Consider the following 19,326-nt stretch of genomic DNA (forward strand, 5'->3'; position numbering starts at 1 on the left):
GCTTCAGGACATGGTTTTGTTCTTTGTGAAAGTAAAAGTTGTACTCGCCCACAACAGTCTTATTTACTGGGGAAGGAGTGTTTTGTTACAGATGGTGATATCCTGAGGATGTCTGGATTTGTGTTCATGGTCCTGTGTGCTGTAGTTTTAATGAAAATCTTCAGTGGTACTGAAATAGACTCATTTAGTCACTAAAATTTAAGCTGTCAAAAAACAAAGGTTAAGGTGGAGGTTGATGGTGTTTCTCTTCACTGCTTGATGTGGTGGGATTGAAATTCTTTATATACCAGTTTTAAGATAAAACTATGCCCTAAAATATGTGAAAAACTCTAAATTGGTGGTTTTAAACCAGAAAATACAAATAATCTATTAAAGTAATAAAGCTGATGATGGAACTCCTATTTGTCAAAGCATTTACCTGAGTAGAGTTCTCCAAATGTTCTCTGAACCAGAATTCCGAAATGACCTGCATCACAAATGAACATCTGTCCCTTCTTTCCTTTAGTCTTGGACATTTAATTTCCTCACCTAAAAAACAACCAGAACTTCAGAACTCCTTGGCCTCTTTCTGCCCACAGGAATATGTTGCCACTTGCCCTGTTTAGGTGAGGGATGGTTGGTGCAAGAGGGAGGCTTTTAGAAAAAACCTACATCAGTTCCAGCCTGCCCTGAGGACATGCAGTAAATACAGTAAAAGCCAGAACCAAAAGTGAAGATAAACATCTTGACTAGACCAGAAAACACACTGGTTCTTCCTGGTGCTCCAAGTGCAATTCCCTTGCACTCCCTCCTGTAGCCAGTACCTCTGGGTATTGAGCTTTCCGTGGGGGTCAGTTCCTCACTGGCCTCTCCCCCAGGAAGAAGAAGCAACTTCCTCTCTTTCCTTTTATTAAGTGACAGTAACACAAAGTTTGGGCATTTTGGAGGAAGTGCCTGTCTAATCTAGACCTTGTGCAATATTAAAACCCATATAAATATATAGAAATTGGCATTTGTCTTGCCCAAACGAAACTGAGGCTCTGTTTTTTGATTTCTTGGGTTTGTTCATTCCTTGCCCCTGCAGCTCTCCCAGTGAACTGCCTGTCCTTTGCAGTGTCAACCATGGCTGGTGCTGGCCTGGGCTGCCACAGGGACCAGAGTGGCAGCTGTTTATGAAATTAGAAAAACAAAGGGAACCCAGGCTGACATATACCTTGTTAGACTTGCTGTGAGGCTGGTTTAAGTCCCAGGTGCTTCTAGAAACCAAAATGTGCTCTATAAACCTAAAAATTCTTCCCAGATATTCACCGTAGTTGCTAAGCAGGTCTTTGAAGACTTTGGGTCACAAGCTCATTTCTAAGTGTTAAGGAAAAAAAAGTACCCTTCCTGTTTAAAATTACATTCTCTCCTCTGGGTTTATCTGTTAAAAATCCTGCAGTAAGCCTGTACATTCTTTAATTTACAGTCATAATGAAATAGAGATTGTCAAATACTGTCTTAAATGAAAAATATCTGATTACCCTGTCTAGATCCTGAAAACCTGAACTGAAAAGACAATTTCAAGTCTGAATAATATATATAATTATTTCTGGCTTTATTAGCTGTTGGAAAACATGACTGAAGTTGTTAGAAAAGGGATCCAGGAAGCACAGCTTCAGCTTCAGAAAGCAAATGAAGAACGACTTCTGGAGGAGGTAAGGCTCTAAACATCAGCTGTACTTGAGATAACTTGTCACAAAGGGGTCACTTGCTCACCAGCCAGTGTTGGGTTGTGCTTTGCAGGGGCTGCTGCGACAGATTCCTGTAGTGGGCTCTGTGCTGAACTGGTTTTCCCCCTTCCAAGCCTCTCCGAAGGGAAGGACGTTCAATTTAACAGCAGGTAGGGCTCGCTGCACCTGCACCGTGTTACACTGTTGTTGGGGCTGTTCCCAGTTTGATACTGAACCTGCAGCACATTCCTGTGCTGGTTGGATCATGAGTGACATGATCCACCCTCAGGATGTACATTTGTAATTCATGTCTGGTAATGTGGAAGGAGCTGCCTTTAAGCTTATAAATGTACCAGCATAATACATTCTGAAATTATAAATTTCCACTGTAAAAATACTGTGGCAGAATTAGGAATGAATATTCCTGGACTCAGCAGTGTCTGTCACACCTGGCCTGGCTGTCTGTGTGTCTGTAACCTGCAGGGAAGACTTCCTGCTGTGCTTGGGGCCTTTCTGACTCTGGATACACCACCAGGCAGATCCTCACAGCAGAGAACAGCCATGTTCCCCTGGGAATGCTGACCCCTGCATGCTTAGATACCCCTTCCATGTGCACTGCTCCATAGCTTGCAGCTGGGAAGATGTCAAGTGCCCAGGGAGAAAGGAAAAGGGCCTGCAGGGTGTGGCAGTGTTGTGAGTGAGTGTGAGGGGAAACCATTTTTGAAGTGTCAGCGCTCGTGTCCCCGGGTACTCAGAAATGGATCCCCCACCACGGGGCAGTTTGAACTCAACCAGCACGTGCACTTCCAGAAATGTGCATTAACAAGAAGACTGTTACATACCTTACAAATAAAACCAGAAAACTGCTCCAGCCTGGGTTATAGTCAACTTCTTTTTTTTTTTTTTTTACCCACAGGCTCTCTGGAATCCACGGAATCCACCTACGTGTCAAAGGCCCAAGGAACTGGCACCACTCCACCACCCACTCCCACTTCCAGCCTTGCAAAGCAAAGACTTCCTGGTAAGTTTCTGTGTCTTAGTTAAATTTCTAAAACTTGCTAAAACATCCTGATACAGGATGAGCCATGTGATTTTCCATCTTTCTTAATATCTAGAACTGGAGCTCATCTTCTACTGCCTTAAAACCTTATTGTACACGTGACACAGACCACCACCCCAACCTCTCTTCTCCCCACAAATGCTTCCTGGGCCTACAGTTGTTATCCCAGTAGCTGACAACAGTCCATGAAATCTGGAATCTTCCTCTAGAATATTATGAGGTTATTGAGCTTTAAAAACGAGCAAGCAACAAGCCAAAAGTTCTATTTGAAATAAAAGCATAACATCATGTAATCATGTACTTCAGCAACTGCATTTCTATTGCTACCAAATATTTTGTGGACAAAGTCCTTCTAAGGTGAAGATCTGTTAAATCTATGGCACTCTCTGCATAGTTGTATTAGTAATCAATGCTGATCTGATTGGCAGGAAACCCACAGTTTTAACTCACCTTTTGAGCTGGTGGCTTCCAGCCTGTAGTTTTCTATGCAGGTTTTTTCCCTGGAATGGCTTCGGTGTGTGTGTAGGCACTTTGGTTTCAACTGAGTTTTACCTGTCTCTGCATATACAGGATACAAGGACAGGTGCTTTTACTTTGCAGACCTGTCTCTAACTCCAAGGGAGAGTGTCTATATTTAGGTACAAAGTTGCACCCAAACAAAACCTATTTTTTTGCAGTTGTAGAATTATGATACTTCCTTTGAACTTGTGCACAGCACTGTTTGTGTTTGCTGCCTTCATGGGTACTGTGTTCTTCAAACACTTTGCAGGTCAGAAAGCTTTTAAAAGGTCTCTAAGAAGCTCTGATGGTTTCAGTGAGACCAGTTCCATCAGCCACTGTGATGACCTGGAGAAGATGGATCAGAGACCCCCAGCTCTATCCCCCAGCCACGAGCAAGGACCTTTGGAGACAGAAAAACAAGAGGAGCAGAAGGAGGTGGCACAGGCACAGACAAACACTGAGGACACTCACAGTGACAAATCACCACCTGACTGTGCAAAGGGAGAGGAACAAGCAAGTTTAAGATAAAATCCAGTGTGGATTTCAGACTTTACCAAGGCAGCCCCTGCCCAGGGAGGGCAGGGTGTTAATGATGCATTGAAAATGTGAACAGTGCCACACACTAGTACAGTAATAACTACTGTAACTTATTAACTGGGATTTTGCACAAATATAAATTCCCTCCCCTGGGACAGAGATTTGTCTTATCATACTCTTGTTACAGTTGCTTTAATCCTCTACATGTCGGTGTCACCAAAGCAGTAGTGAAATTTATTAAGTGCTCATAAACATTTGTAAAAACACTTAGCAATTATCCTTCCTGCAGGAATCTACGCATGGTAACACTTGCTAACGAACCCATCAGCCATGCACATGGTTAAAAATACAGATGCACCCACTAATTATTCAATGATCTTATGCTACTACATCTTATAAAAAAAAAACACCAAACAACTGCCAGTTGTTCACCTTTTTAGTATTTACAATTCAGTTTAACCTCTCCTGCAGTCACACTACTGCCTTGCTTCCCTTTTGTTACCTTATCCAGCACCTTGCCCAGCAGCCGTGGCGGGCGCTGGGAGGGCCGGGCCCGTGTAAATAGGGGGTCACTGAGGAGTGCTTGGCCAGCGACCATTTGTTCTGCTGTTGTGCTTCACCCACCTGGGTACAGTGGGGACCGAGTTCATGAGTTCTAAGCCTTTTAGAAAGAAATAGTGCCTCTGCATGCCTGACCAGCTCCCTGCTTCCACCCCTGGGAAGGATCACCAAGGCACCGTTGCGTTCCTTTGCACGGCATTGACACCAAATCCGCTCGCACACGTTGACGTGGTGTAACTGGAGTTCTTTCTGTTGTGTATTTTTAAAGATAGTTGTAGTAAAGCTTGAAAAACCAATACATTTGTGATGGTTTCCACACTTATTTTTTGAATAACAGTAACTTACCTATGGTAGGAATTGTACAGACTCTAAAGAAACTATTTAGGTTATTTACAGCACAGCACAACTTCACAGTGTCTGGGACTACTTTGGATAAATCCAAACCCAAGGTCTAAAATAGTGTTTTCCCTCTGGATCATCTTAATCACTTCACTGCAGATTTTCAGAGCCTCTTGTGGAAAGATCTCTGGCAACACTTGCTTTCCTTGAGTCACCTGATTTTGATGCAAACCATCCCATCCCTGTAGAACTGGATACAAATACTGGGCTTTTTCTTCCCCTCCTGATGAGTATCCATTAATACCATAATGGCTGTAGTGGTCCTGGGGCTTACTTTGATAATCTGAAAAATTTAGGGTTTTTGAATTGTACTGGCACCTGATTTGACTGTCAGCTCCTCAAGCCTGCAGGGCTGGGATGCCACGAACAAGGTTAATTTTGCTGTTGGGGTAATTTATGTAAATCAGTGCAATTTTTCTAAAGTGCAAAAGCAATTAAGTTGACTAGTCTTCCTCCTTGGTTTCTTTGGTGCAATGAAGTATGTTAATAATAATAAGAGTAATTTGTTGGGGATGAAGTTATCACCACAAAGATTAATTTTTAATGTTTTTATATTTGGAAGTGTTAAATCAGTAAGTTTTGTTGGAATGAGCTTCATTCTTTAGATACTTACCTGAATGTTTCAATAAAGATTCTTCAAATTATCACTCTGGAATTAAGTTCTTGTTGAAGGACACTTCCCTACATTTCAGCAAGCTCTAAGTAAGTGTGTGCAGCTTCCTTTCACTGTGTGTGCAAAATCACTTTCTGAAGTGCACACCAGTGTAGTGACTCACCTCAGTCTCCAGCACTGCCCCCTCTCTACCTGTGCCCATCAAATTACTGCTCTGGAACAGCAGAGCCTAAACAAAGCCAAATTCTTACTTCAAAAACCCTGATTCCTACGTAAGTAATGCAGAAAAAGCAAGTTACTTCTATCAAAATATTTTATTTTGAAAAGCACAGGAACAATGGTATTTGTGACCAGCAGTATCCTTTTTACAACAAATTGCTCATCTTGCAAGACTGTACTTCCCTAAAGCAGTTGTGGTGGTTGGGTCCAGGTTAGATCTTGTCAGAACAAACCTGTTCCCACAACCCTTCTTTGTTTTTCTTGTAGATGCGAGGTTTGCTGTCGGGGAACAGGGACCGAGATGGAAAGGGATGTGCTTTGAGAAATGTTAATGTAGATCGGATGTGGGAAACAAAGTGGGGTGGCTCAGCCAGGGGCGACGTGGAAAGATTCTGAAAAAGAAGATGGGAGCAAGAGCTGCTTGATATTCAGAGCACAATGTTCTCCAGATCCTGCCTTCCAATAAGGATATTCCCCACCCTCCCAGGGCCAGCAGTGCACTGGAAGAAGTTCTGACAGACTGCATCCCCTCCTCTCTACTCAGCCAGAAGGGGAAAAAAAAAAAAAGCTGTTTCAGGTACCTGTAAAATCTGGGCATCATCCTGTTCCAACCAGAAGTCCACGTGTGGGAAAGGCCCCCAGAAATAAGGCCCAATACGGAGCTGTTCTGTCCTTGCATCGTAGATGTTGGTGAGCTGTAAGAACACAGGGAGCCTGCAGGGTCAGACAGGGCTCACACTGGCAAAGAGCACATTCCCTTGGTCTGAGAGCCTTGGGCTCAGCTCCTGTCCCAGACAGACCGTGGGCCAGCTCAGCCCTTCCTTCCGACTGCGTTACCTTGATCCAGTTCTGACAAACGTGACATTAAACAGTAACAGCAAACCCAGAACCCAGAGAACGCTACCAAAGGATTTTGTTTCCTCAAACTTTGGATGTTTGTCCCAACTGGTCTCCCCTTCTGACAAAAATACCGTTTCCCCCCCCCATTATTTTTACTCACTGGTGCTCCTGTTAAAACATGGGCTGAACGCAAATCCTCATCTGGCCCTTTTTCTGGGAAGGTTGCAGGGAAAATCTCTGCTGTTTTAACATTCACAGCTGGGAGGAAACAGAGATTAAAATATAGAAACAATTAATTCCTACAAGGCACTTGTTTACAGTGACCATGTCCCCAACACAACCGTGTTGCAGAACTTCAGAACCCATCACGCTCTGTTGTATTTCTCAGACCCCTGAGCCTGCAATAGCACATTTCTACTCCATTTCCTTTGACAGCATTTCAATAGTCCACAGATGCGTGAACTAATTAGAAGAAACACTGAATAATCAATAAGAAGGTTGAATTTGAAGTAGAAATTTAATGCAGTAGCTTGATATTGATAAAATCATAAGTGCAGTTAAAGGAAAAAAATCTGCTTGCCTTTGTACACAGCCCCTCCTACATGTGCAACTGTGCTACCACAAGATAAGTTCTACCTTCGCCTCTGACAGCAGCTTGTAACTTTTAGGATGGACTTCAGCCAGTCATTAACTATGAGCCCATTTACCACTGGAATCTGAAAAGCAACCCAGTTACAAAATTATAATTAAATTCTAATTTACTCACCTATTCCATAAATGATTGGAAAGTGAATATCCTGTTCTTCTCTATCATTTAGTTCTATAAGAAAAAAAAAAGAAATCAACTTGTAGGACTTTGGATTGTTCTGTGCGCAGCATTCATTTAGTTGTTCTCTGATAACATACAACAGATCTGATGTTGTAAAGACAGAAAAAAACCAAGGAAGTCTAAAAGAAATATGGAAAAGAAGGTGCAGGTGCAGGTCTGCTTGGGGCCTGGTGCAGGTGCAGGTCTGCTTGGGGCCTGGAGCAGAGCTGTCTCCAAACAGAACAGCTGGCTCCAGCCAACTGCCCCCCACTTCTGCATGGGCAATTTAGAGGGAAAAACCACAATGCAAAATGACCACAATGCCAGGTTTCAAAGATGTAAGTCACCAACAGCACTGTCACGGAAAGAGGATGGAAATATGACCTCAACATGACATAAAGGAAAGGAAATAAGTTCCTCTAAAGTGACATCACACACTATGAACTAACTGAAAGTTAACGAGTTCACTGGACCCTGCAGGGAGGCAGGTCCAGCAGCCCAGCAAAGCAAAGGTCTGCAAGTGCCCTTCTCAATTGTCTCATAAGATCTCCACAGGTACAGAGCCTGTTCCACAGGGCAAATGTGCCAAAATAACCTGGCCAGGATCACGAGTGGCTCTGCTATTGGCTGCAGTGCAGCAGAACTTGGTAAGGAGAGAATCCTGCTGCGCTGGCTCTCTGCCATCAGCACACACACCGAGCACAAGAGAACTAACAATTACAAACGGTTATGGAGGACTTGTGCTGGTCTGTCTTACAGGACAGATAAAAAGCCATGAAAAGACCTCTGCCCTTTGATTTCAGTAGCTAAAGGTACTTCAAAACCCAAGGAAAGATTTTCTTACCTGTTACACAGAAGGTCACTAAGTGAACATCATCTGGCTGGAGATCGAACGCTCCTACGGCAACAAGGACAGTGCAAAGTGTGAGTGAGGGTGGCAGGGCAGGGCTGGGTGGGCACTGCAGTGGTGGGCACACACCTAAACCACTGCTCCTGGGGAGGGCACAGCAAACAGCCTTTTGCATGTTTGCTTCAAACTAACAGCAATTTACAGAGAGGAGCCATTTGTAATAGCAAAAACGTGCTAAAAAAAGTGTTGTGCCACTCACTGCTTTTAGTGACACTGGTTTAGCTCTGGCATCACACCAGCTCTGATTTGGTTTACTATACACATCAGGTAGCTTATATTTAAATGTTTTTTCCTAAAATGTTACATATATAGTAAGCAAACCCAGTCTTTCACTAGGTGTAAATTAAATCTGCCTTTCACCATCTTAAACTCCAAGAAAAAATTCCTCTTTTTTTCAAAGTTCTGACAGCAATACAACATGACTGATTCAAATTGTAACTTGATGCCTGAGAATCAGAAGGTTGAAAAAATAAGTTAACCAAAATACCTTTTTCTGTACAGAACTCTCATAGAACATAGACCAGGTGTAACAGCCATGAGGCTGCAGCCCAGGGCCTTTGCTGGTTCCGTTTTCCTTTTTGTTTATCCCCTTAAACACCTCCCTCCAATCCTGACACCTGCCCCATCCCTCCTCCCTCCCCATTCCAGTGGGGCTGAAGCCTCTCCATACTCAAAGTGCTCAGCACAAGGCAGAGCACTTGCAGGTAGGCAGGTACTTTATGTTTCCAATCTGTTAGTAAAGCACTGCCATCACTGCTCTGGACTGTGGATTTTATAAACAGACCTGACATTTTTCATCAGGCAATTCCAAACAATAATAAAATTTTACCTCATCTCATTAAGTATGAACTGAATGGTAATTAATGAAGTCACCCACACTCACAGATTTGGAGAGTATCACCACTTGCCCAAGATCACACAGCGGATCAAGAGTCAAGCCCAGCTGAATTGTGCCCCAACTCTCCACAGTGGAATATGAGCCAGGGGGAAATGACCAGTTCAGACCCTGCATCCCACACACTGCCCAGGGAGCAACCCCAGCAGCCCAACCCTCTCCACACCAAGTTTTCAGGCACAGAAAAACACCCTTCAAAATGAATCCACGTTTCTTTCCAGTAAATGACTGGGGACTCAGATTACAAACAAACTTTACCCACATCCAGCCAGAACTATTGTTTTTGGACATGAGAGTGGAAAAAAAGTGAACTTACTAAGAAGCTGATTAGTAAGTTTTTGTGATAACTGCCTATCATCATTGAAACCTCCAACTAGGTGCACTTCCAGCCTGACAGAGATGGAATAACAGGAAACAGCAATTAAAAAGACATCTCAAAATGAATAGCTTTACAAAATAATCCCCAGCCCAAACTGCAAAGCAATCATTAGAGAAGCCTTATTACAATCACATGCACCAAGCTGGTTTGCATTACACAGCAGGTTATGGTAACTCCATTCTCAGCACTTGAGGGATCATAAAGAAATGGCACAGAACAAAAGCTTTAAGAGGCATTACATACATGCAATTCTAACCCAGGGGTATCTCTGATGGTCAGCATGGAACTTTGTAACCACCTTTCAGTTTCCAAAAAAGGGTTAACTAAACATGAAGATTTTTGTTCCCAGGACCCCCTCACAACTATTCTGGACCATGCAGCAGGGTTCTTCTCTGAGAAGTGTCTATGTAAAGACAAGTCCTTACAAATCATGAGTTTTAGAGATCACACCTTCTAAGTTCATTTAGTTTTTGTTCTTACCAAACTGCAGGGTCAAAAACCTCCACATCCAGAAAGAATCTTGTTTGCTGAATTTCATTTCAGAGCTTTTTACCCATTGTCCTGTCCCACACATCCCTTTTTTTTTTTTTTTTTTTTAATGTGGACTTAGAAAAATCCCAGATGGATTCTCAGATATCAAAAAGAATGTACAAAATTAACACTCTGGAAGGAAAAATATAAACTAAAAAAACCAGTTATTTGGAAAATTTTGCACATCTGAAACAAAAGTTAACTGGGAAACAATAAACAAACCTCTCAGTGGTTCTACAGAGACACCATTCAGAAGAGAATTGTGTTTTAAATGACTGCTAAAAACAGCCCTAAAATCATCACCAAGGAAATAATTTTCACTTTACATGTGGTTGCTGATTAAGAGAAGTTTCCTGCACAATGACCTTGCCTGAACCCCATATAATCACACAAAAATTCCCTGCTGTATAAGCTGCAGCAGCCTTTGTGCAAAGCAGTACACAAGAAAGGAGCAGAGCTGACCTGCCACAGCCCGTGGTGTTTGAGAGGGACTTTACTGAACTCATGATGAGCGACACCTCGGCCTCCGTGTCAGACCCGTCACAGTGTGTCAGGCAGGTGGCTCCGCTGCCTGGGGAAGGCACCAGAAGACAGTGACTTAGTGACTATTTTGTTAACAGTAACACTTTACCCTGCTGCAGTACGGTAAGAGCTGCACCCACCACCACCAGCCTTCCTCTCAGCAGCCTCTGGCAGAGGACATGGGCTCACTGAATGAGGCAACAGCCTCTGCATGTGCCCATTGTAGAACCACAGCTCATGTCAGGGGTACAAGAGCCCTCTAAGCAGGACCAGGACCCATCTCTAATGTCAGAGACCCAGGCACGTAATGAGGATCTTCCCACAAATCCCACCTCCGTAATTTCCAAACCCCGCTCCCACACTGCTGAGCACAGCCCAGGGCTGCAGTGCCACTGCCACTGGCCACAGGGGCAGAGCAGGTTAAACATCTGCTCACTGAGCAACCACAACGCTGAGCCTCTGACACCAAACACACCCCCTCTTCCAACAAGTAGTTTAGTTAACATTTATGTGACTTTTGGAGATTCAGGTTTACACAAATGTAACTGCAGTTTATTTTATTAATGCCACATAAACCAATACTAATTCCTTACTTCAGGGGGACAGGTTTTGTTCTGAACATCCTTTAAGGATACCTGTGTGTCGGAGCACAACTATGTGGCAGGTAGTTGCATCATCTGATCCAAGAACAGAAACAGAACCTATTTTAAAGGAGAGAAACACCATAAGAACTCCCTTCACACAATCACTGCTTCAGTAGAAGAGCAAATGTTTATGTTCCTACACACCATCTTTGGGGGTGGTCACTGCAAACTCTCTCTGCTGGACATAGAGGAGGCCTTTGGGTTCCACAGTCTGAGCAGGCTGACTTCTCAGAAGCTTTGCCTTTTCCTAAAGATAAATGATAACAGACACTACAGTGGCTGAATTCTCAGATGTATGCATTGCTTGACAGAAACATCACCTCTGAAAAGCAAAGGGACTCAGGTCAGAGAGAAATGCGTATTTTGGATTATGGTGTCTTCTGAATTTTGAGAAGTTTTTTGCTTACCTGCCACTGATCAAGTTAATAGTTAAATCCCATCATTCCAGAGACACACAAATCACTTTTCCCTGTTTTACAGACCATAAAATGGAGGCACAGCAAAAAGCATTTGCACTTGGCAAAGATAATACAAGAGATAACACCAGAGCTTTGGAAGTTTAATCAGGACAAGAAACTTTGGAAATGTAGACGTTTCAGCCTTCTACTGCCACAATCCATAATATTTACTTAACACTTGTCAAAATATCGCTGTCTACTAGCTTGCCTGGTGCAGGGAAAACCCAGATTCCTGGGCTATGACTACTGCAGTGCTTCACCACAGACCCTCTGGGCAGGAAGCGGATTTCCACCCTGGGAGCTCAAAAAACACCTCACAGTCCTATCAGATTTGCCCTGGTTTTCTGCATAAATTCACGTTCTACAAGAAACACCTTTTAATGGCAAACACCTTCCCAACCAGCTCTGCTCAGCATTCCTGGCTGGCAGTCCGCCGCTTGGATAATAACACGTATATAACATTTATACACTGGAAGCGAGGTTAGCACCTTCCCGACAGTGACCGCCTTGGCTTTTGTCGCCAGTTTTTGTTATTTCGGGCAGACCGGGCCCGGCCGAGGCAGCCCCAGCCCGGCCGCTCCGCTCGCACCCGGGCGGTCACGGCCGAGCCCCTCCCGGGGACACCGATTTTATTGATTTCGGTCCCCCCGTGTTGCCACAGCGGTGCCCGGGGCCGCCCCCGCCCCGCCCGGCCGCGGGTTCACGCCCCGGGGCCCCTTCGCTCACCTCGAGGTGCGGGTGTGCGCGGATCATGTCCCCCGTGGGCCGGGACAGGTCCACCCGCGCTCCGTTAACCAGCAGCGGCATCTCGGCGAGCGCCAGGCCGGGCCCGGAGGCGGCTCCGCGCTCCCTCCTCAGGCCGCGCCGGGCCGGGCCGGGCGGCGCCGCGCGGGGCGCTGGGAAAGCGGGGCGGTGGCACCGGCACCGCCCGGGGCCCGGCAGGGACCGGCACCGCCCGGAGCTCAGCTCCGGCACCGCCCGGAGCTAGGGACCGGCACAGCCCGGGGCTCGGCAGGGCTCGGCACCGCCCGGAGCTAGGGACCGGCACCGCCCGGGGCTCGGCAGGGATCGGCACCGCCCGGGGTTCGGCCCCGGCACCGCCCGGGGCTCGGCGGGGTCTGAGGCGAACACGGAAACGCGCCCGGGCTCGGCCCCGCCTGAAGATTTAACCCGGTAACCTCGCAGAAATCCGCCCCTTCTCCCGTCACTGCGGGGTCACCCGTAGGTTATGGTATGAAACCGGTTTGGTAATAACAGCGATAAAGCCCCGAATTCACAAATCACAGAATCAGTTAGGTTGGAAAAGACTTCTGAGATCACCGAGTCCAACCTCTGACCGAACACCGCCGTGTCAGTCAGGCCACAGCACTCAGTGCCACGTCCAGTCTTTCCTTGAACATCTCCAGGGTCGGTGACTCCACCTTCTCCCTGCGCAGCCCATTCCAATGTCTAATCGCCCTCTCTGTGAAGAAATTCTTCCTAAAGTCCAACCTAAAACTCCCCTGATGCAGCTTAAGACTGTCCTCTTGTCCTATCGCAGTTGACTGGGAGAAGAGACCGACCCCCACACCACCATCCTCCACTCCAGCAATCACAAAATTACGTTTTCAGACAATCCCAAAGACGACCGTTTTTCCTTTAAGACCAGGGATTTTTCCTCCAGTTGTCTGTGTAAGACAGCAAGAAAGACCACTGTGGTAGCAGCAGTTAATTCACCCTGCAGGGAAGAGTGGACAGCCAGGCACCAGGACTGTCCACGACCCACAGAAAACCCCCAGCTCGACCTTTCCATCCACTTTCACAAAAGTAAACTGTCCCTGGAAGTGTTCCAGGCCAGGCTGGAGCAACCTGAAAAGTGTCCCTGCAGGGGGTTGGAACTAAATGATCTTTAAGGTCCCTTTCAACCCAGGCCATTCAATGATTCTGTAGCAGACCCTTTCTTCAAAAGGTACACGGAATCTCTCAGATGACATAAAATTCCATCTCCAAATCAGCATTCCTTTCACCGGTATTTACAAAGTCTCTTTAGCAAAATGCCAGCACCTGCCAGCACACCTGCCTGCACTTAGACTGAGCAAAGCACAGCTGGGACAGCTGAGGGTCCAGAAACACTTCAAGTAAAAACTGCAACTTCAGTATAGACAGTTCAATGTCTGCATACTTTTTCACATTATACTAGTTACAGGGATTTTTTTTGTTGTTTTTAATGAGACATGGAAGCTCCTGAATCACATACCTGGTATTAAAACTGCAGAAGTTTTAGCCTCATTTTGGAAGAAGCAGCTGAAAGGCATATTTGAAATGATGTTTTTCTTGCTGTTGATCTGAGAAGGGTTCTTGCATGCCAGGAGAAAATGCAATTATTTCAGATGGAAATCTATTGTTTATTACTCAGGACTGACAATAAAGAGGACTAAAATTAAACACAAAAACTCAGTTTATACAATGATGAACAGATTCACTGATGCACTTTGCAATGTCATCCCCAGGACTCATTTCTGCAGTCTGTCAGAACTAACACCCTGGCTTTGAGAAGCCAGGCTACACAGAGAGCACCTCAGTTACATACAGAAATGGGGTTTTCTCAAATGTGTAAGTATTGCACTGTTGGCATCACTCTTTATTGGCTCCAAATAAAAATCTTGTCTTGAAAGCCTCCAAGTTCAGATTCTAAAGAAGGGCAATTAGAGTTTAGTCCAAATGCATAAAATTTTCAACTCAGTGTTACACAAATAGCATTTTTCCCCCACTGTTTATATTTTTACTTAAATCTAAAAGCCAGCAACCATGAAAAGACAAGAAACTTCAGCAGAGAAACTCAACAGTGACTGACACATGGACAACACAAGGACACCACTGACACCACTTTCTTTCCACAAGGGAAGATTTTTTTTTTTTCCTATTTTCAGCATTCACATATAAACTTCAAATCCTGCAAATAAATACCTGTCTCATAGTGCTTCATAAGCACTCCAGAGAAAACTATCTACAAATAATACATTCAGCTACTCCCTCATTTTCAACACTTCCAACAATCATCACTTTTACATGTCTGAACTTTCATAGCTGGGAAAGGTGCGTGTCAGCTACGGATTTAAGGAACATTAGTGCTTTCTGTCTGAGTACACTCCACTATCAAGTGGCTTCACCACATACTGTTCTATAGACAGGAAAAGCCTAAGAGATGTGTGCAGAAGAACCACTGTCAGACTGGTTCATGGCCTGCCTATCAAGGGATCACACCTTTACTTTGAAACCAACTCAAGAAGAGTCGTCAGAGTAGAGTCTGAACACTGACAGGGGAATTCTGGCCCCCACACAAATCAGCAGGAAGAAATACCAGAATTTCACCTCTGATATATAAAACCTTGTAGAGAAACATTAGTAAACAAAGTTTTTAAGAGTCAGGAAAAACTATAAAAAAAAAAAATCCCTTCGAAGTCATAAAAACCATTTCAATGTGAAATTTGCAAAGTATCACCCTATTTATTCTCTAAGCTTTTCTAGCAACGTATGACTCTACTATAACATATCTGTAGAAATCTGATGATTAAGAAACAATAATTCTTCTCAAATGTAGTTACTTAAAACATTTGCCAGTTTGGAAATTTGAGCTAAAGTCTCTGTAAAGAGTGAAACATTGCACACAAGTTTTCAGCCTTCTCACTTCTGACGCCCCGTGTCACGGAGGGAACGGCACGTAACAGTCTGGAGGGGAGCCAATGCTGCTCACGGGGCTCCGGGTGCTGGACTCATAGGAATTCGGAGCAATTCCAACCACACCATCGTTTTGAGGGGTTTCTCCTTTCAAGAAGTCATCATCTTCATCTTCAGAAGTACCCTGAATAAATTTAAAAGGATCAGTGAGAGCAGAAAGATACTGTCAAATCTTAAGAGACCTGGATTTACACTACGATTGTCCTGACCAGTTAGAACGGTAAGAGAATTAGATGTACTCTCATTGTGAAATATGGGAACTAAATCACATCTAGAGTGGATTTCCCAGTGACATCATTGTGTCCATATTCTGAGAGTATTCATAAAGCTTTCACAGGGGTCCTGTGCTGCAGGAAGAGGGGAAAAGTGCTCAGATCAATTCTTAAAGCTTCCAAATTTCAATCACAGTTTAGTGTATTCATGCCTACTTTAAAAAAAAAAAATCCTGCAATAGAAGAAGCTGACAGAGATTTGGAAAAAGCTAAACTGTGTTTTCATCAGGAAATATTAGAAAGATTACCTTTTTAATGGGTTTCTTTAGATTCTCAAGATCTTCAGCACTCAGCTCTTCCCAGAACTGATAAAGAGGATCAATGGTCTTCTTTGATCTGAGAGAGAAATCAAAACACAGAATGAGTTAATATATTCAGTAGAAGTTATATATATTTCATTTTAATAATACAATATAAAATGCTTTGACATTTTGATAGCCCTCTCTAGGATTGTACAAACTACTCAATTAATCCCTATATAATCCTCAATTAATCCCATGAAAAAACACCTCCATTTTGCTGATAGGTATAAATCACAAAGGTTTGGTCAAGGACTTCTGGTACAATCATGCCTCCTAACTCCTAACTGGCTATTTTTGACAGCTGCTCTATGCTTGCAAAAAAAGCCTAATTTTCTTCCAAAAATTTAAATATTATAGAAACAACTTTATTAATAGTATTTTTTGTTGTTTTATGAATATTAATATTATTAGTAGTCTTCCTTCTGTGGGGATGGATTTTTTTTTTTGAGACAATAAAAAGCCAGAATGTTGCCCTCTACCATAAAAAGAAAGGTATTTTAAATAAGCTGAAGTCACCAATCAAGAAGCAATATACTGACAAAATACCCAAAACAAAAAGACAAAAAAAGGACACATCACCACCATGGTTCTGACAAAACATGATTTAGGCTAACACGACATTTTAGAGGCTGCTTACAACAAAGAAAAAACAAAAATCACCAAACATATTAACTAGACCTTCCAGGAAACTGGATCCTGTTCCTTCTTCATTGCTATCTGTCACAGGAGGGGTAAATTTCAATTCAAACCTTTGACAATCTCTGGTTAAAGTACGTAACATGAGAAGTACTAAAGATCAGTGAGGAAAGTGAACTGCAGAAACACCGACAGTTTCCTACAGTTTTTATTCATTATTTCCTGCCAGGCAGAAACAAGTTGCTTATTTTTAAGCCATACCTTTTGAGGATGTAGGGATCGAAGGGGAAGAAGCTGTCCAGTGGGTTAGTGCATGTCTGCACAAGGTCACCCCCGGTGCCGCTCCGAACAACTGGGATGAACTGCCTGTTGTTCCTCTCAATAATGGTGTAGCAGAACACCAGCTGGTATTTCCTTTAAAAAAGGTAATAAAGAAAAGGTAAGCACTTCTAGCACACCTAAAGCAAGGATTTCAGATGGTATTAAAATACAAAGTTATTTTTTAACAAACATCACTTCTATCTTCCATAGATAGTGATACTAGGTATTCTCAAGACAGTTACAAGGTAAGGAGCCTGTTCTCTCTTCCTCTATACTCATATGAACTTTACTCTGAGTAGAATCACACTGGCTCCAACACAAAGCAATGACAGTGCTGCAGGTTTTCATTAAAACTGAACCAGAAATAAATTTATCACACCTGGAACATGGGCACTGTCATGTCTTAGATGATATTCAATACTGTGCCTATCAAAATCCATGTTCTAAGTACTGTGCTGGTTTCAGATACACACCAAGATCTGAAGCTGAAACTGAAGTAAGTGAGTAGGTACCTGGTAATAGCAGCAAACAAGTTGACAACAGAAGGGATACAAATCTTCAGGGGGTTGAGCTGACACATGACAATGCGCTCGAAATTTAAACTCTGCAGATATGACAGGCCTTGAAAATAAGAACAATTGACAAATACAGGTTAATAATATCATACAAGCTGAACTTAATTTCTAATGATTTCCAGTGTGACAAGCCTGCACCCTGCACAACACTGCAGGAGCACATCCTAGGATGCTCTGTCTCAGCAGAGATCTGGCCCACAGCTTGTTCAGCAGAGAAGTTACTCTAATAACACCAACCTGCCACAGGTGAGGGACCCTCCTAAGACACACACTAAATTTGCACACCCATTAGAAGCACTGACAGAGGCAGAGTCATCAATACAGATTATTAACTGAAGCCCATGCTGGTTTTCTACAGTTATCAGCATTGTTTTCAATAGAGGGGGGAAAAAGATCACTTAGCTTGGTAGCCCAACATATGTACAAGCCATATAATTTTCCTAAAAGCACAACAAAATAAACTTGCCATCAGATACTTGACTGAACTGACCATTACAAAACACATCAAGAGTAAAACTTGCAAATGAATCCCTTCAAACCGAATATACTCACCTTTCCTTAAGTTTCCATCCAAAAGTTGTTTATGACGGAAAATAAGTGTATAGAACACAGCCTGACATGTAGAATAAAATGGCCCATGGAGAGCTACATCACAGTAGGCATTAGCTCCTGTATCCTGATTATCAATGTATTTATGCATCCAATTCACCAGAAGATCCAGACATGCTTTTACTGTGCTACATTGGAGGAAGGAGGGAAAAAAGAAGTGTAAAGACATTCCCTGAAATGGTGCAGAAAAGCTGTTAAACAAGTATTCAAGGATCTCAGTGGTTATAAAAACATCAGTAAGAAAATCTCATTGAAAAAAATGAGATTGTGTTACGAGCTTTCTCCTTTATCTCAGCATAAACTGAATCGATCAGCAGTCAGTGACAGCAAAAGATGCCAATCCACGAACACATGTTGTATGTGAACACACAATAAACAATCAGAATCCCGGGCTACAGGTAGTACAGAAAGAGATGCCACCCATGTCCGTCAGGTAATTCCGAAATCCAGCTAACTTCAATGTTAAAGTCACTGTGCCCACCCACAAAAAAAAGACATTTTCACCAATCTGCTTGAGTATTTTAATATACCTGCATCAAAATACTAGAACACCTGTTTTCTGTCCCAGAGTCTATATAAAATGCCACATATTGGGCACTAAAAATATCTGCTTCTGAACATCAGATACACCAGGAATCCATGGCTCTGCCTGAAGTCAACACAACCTACCCATGCTCAGCACTTCTTGGTAAGTGAAGCCTTAAAGAGTAAGCCATGAATCCCAGCAATCATTAGTCTGCATCCTGTACATGCAAAACTTTCCAGAAAGTTCAAACCAATACTGAAACAGTATTGCTGAAAGGACACACAACCCCCTTGATTCAGGCTTGCTGGCAAAGCAGTGGGAAAAGCAGACCAACACTGTCTGTGCATTCTGTGGATTCTGCTCAGCAATCAGCACAAAATGTTTGGTTCTGCTCATGTACCAAAACAACTTACACAACTGGAATAAATTTAGCTCTTGCCAAGAAGCTGCCAATGTAACTCCCAGCAGTCTGCCTGATCACTGAAGGATTGTTTGGATCCTGCAGTTTTTTCCAAAGATGGTCTAAAAACGCCTCAGCCAACCCCTGGAAAAAGATACATAGAAATTGTGATATTATACTGATAACACTATTTAAGTAATAGATTCCTAATATTCAATTTCCATAATTTCTATAACCAAAACGTTAAAAAAATCTACCTATAACTGTAGTAAATAACAATTCCTATATATGGTGAAAAAGCACTCACTTCTGTGTCTCTTTCTATAATACTCAGTTGTAAAAAGCAAGGGGAAGAAGTCTAGGAAAGAATCAGGAAAAGATACACCAGAAGTGTTTAAAAGCA

At 43.2% G+C, this 19,326-nt stretch overlaps 3 protein-coding genes across 5 annotated transcripts in view; 1 reads left to right on the forward strand and 2 right to left on the reverse strand.

Moving 5' to 3' along the window:
- Positions 1 to 7,187, forward strand: part of PDXDC1 (pyridoxal dependent decarboxylase domain containing 1) — a 28,197-nt gene extending 21,010 nt beyond the window's left edge. For both annotated transcript variants that reach the window (XM_017813496.1, XM_017813495.1), the window contains exons 20-24: positions 1,581 to 1,673; positions 1,762 to 1,858; positions 2,605 to 2,709; positions 3,518 to 3,762; positions 5,846 to 7,187. In XM_017813496.1, coding sequence (XP_017668985.1) covers positions 1,581 to 1,673; positions 1,762 to 1,858; positions 2,605 to 2,709; positions 3,518 to 3,762; positions 5,846 to 5,974 — 669 coding nt within the window. In that variant the 3' untranslated portion in view covers positions 5,975 to 7,187. The remainder of the gene's footprint in view (positions 1 to 1,580; positions 1,674 to 1,761; positions 1,859 to 2,604; positions 2,710 to 3,517; positions 3,763 to 5,845) is intronic.
- On the reverse strand, positions 5,655 to 12,441 carry NTAN1 (N-terminal asparagine amidase). The gene is made up of 9 exons (XM_017813497.1): positions 12,292 to 12,441; positions 11,252 to 11,354; positions 11,099 to 11,164; positions 10,404 to 10,512; positions 9,348 to 9,421; positions 8,071 to 8,124; positions 7,185 to 7,238; positions 6,579 to 6,676; positions 5,655 to 6,273 (listed from the first exon to the last, which is right to left on the reverse strand). The coding sequence occupies exons 1-9, from the start codon at positions 12,370 to 12,372 to the stop codon at positions 6,115 to 6,117; spliced, it is 798 nt and encodes a 265-aa protein (XP_017668986.1). The 5' UTR covers positions 12,373 to 12,441; the 3' UTR covers positions 5,655 to 6,114.
- A 1,487-nt stretch (positions 12,442 to 13,928) lies between these two features.
- The window catches only part of RRN3 (RRN3 homolog, RNA polymerase I transcription factor), a 13,724-nt gene continuing 8,326 nt past the window's right edge, over positions 13,929 to 19,326 (reverse strand). For both annotated transcript variants that reach the window (XM_017813559.1, XM_017813558.1), the window contains 6 exons: positions 18,937 to 19,067; positions 17,941 to 18,125; positions 17,326 to 17,434; positions 16,754 to 16,906; positions 15,803 to 15,890; positions 13,929 to 15,406 (listed from right to left, as the gene is read on the reverse strand). In XM_017813559.1, the coding sequence (XP_017669048.1) occupies positions 15,248 to 15,406; positions 15,803 to 15,890; positions 16,754 to 16,906; positions 17,326 to 17,434; positions 17,941 to 18,125; positions 18,937 to 19,067 (825 nt within the window). In that variant the 3' untranslated portion in view covers positions 13,929 to 15,247. The remainder of the gene's footprint in view (positions 15,407 to 15,802; positions 15,891 to 16,753; positions 16,907 to 17,325; positions 17,435 to 17,940; positions 18,126 to 18,936; positions 19,068 to 19,326) is intronic.

The sequence above is a fragment of the Lepidothrix coronata genome, unplaced genomic scaffold (genome assembly GCF_001604755.1).
Source record: "Lepidothrix coronata isolate B3197 unplaced genomic scaffold, Lepidothrix_coronata-1.0 Scaffold41, whole genome shotgun sequence".
NCBI lineage: Eukaryota > Metazoa > Chordata > Aves > Passeriformes > Pipridae > Lepidothrix > Lepidothrix coronata.

What these genes read in the sequence shown, in the direction of transcription:
- NTAN1 (XM_017813497.1), bottom strand. Translation starts at nt 12,372, where the DNA reads ATGCCGCTGCTGGTTAACGGAGCGCGGGTGGACCTGTCCCGGCCCACG. An exon ending in AACACCACGGGCTGTGGCAG is followed by an intron (nt 9,422 to 10,403) that starts GTCAGCTCTGCT and finishes CATCTCTGTCAG; the next exon opens with GCTGGAAGTGCACCTAGTTG. An exon ending in ATGTTTTAACAGGAGCACCA is followed by an intron (nt 6,274 to 6,578) that starts GTGAGTAAAAAT and finishes GTGTTCTTACAG; the next exon opens with CTCACCAACATCTACGATGC.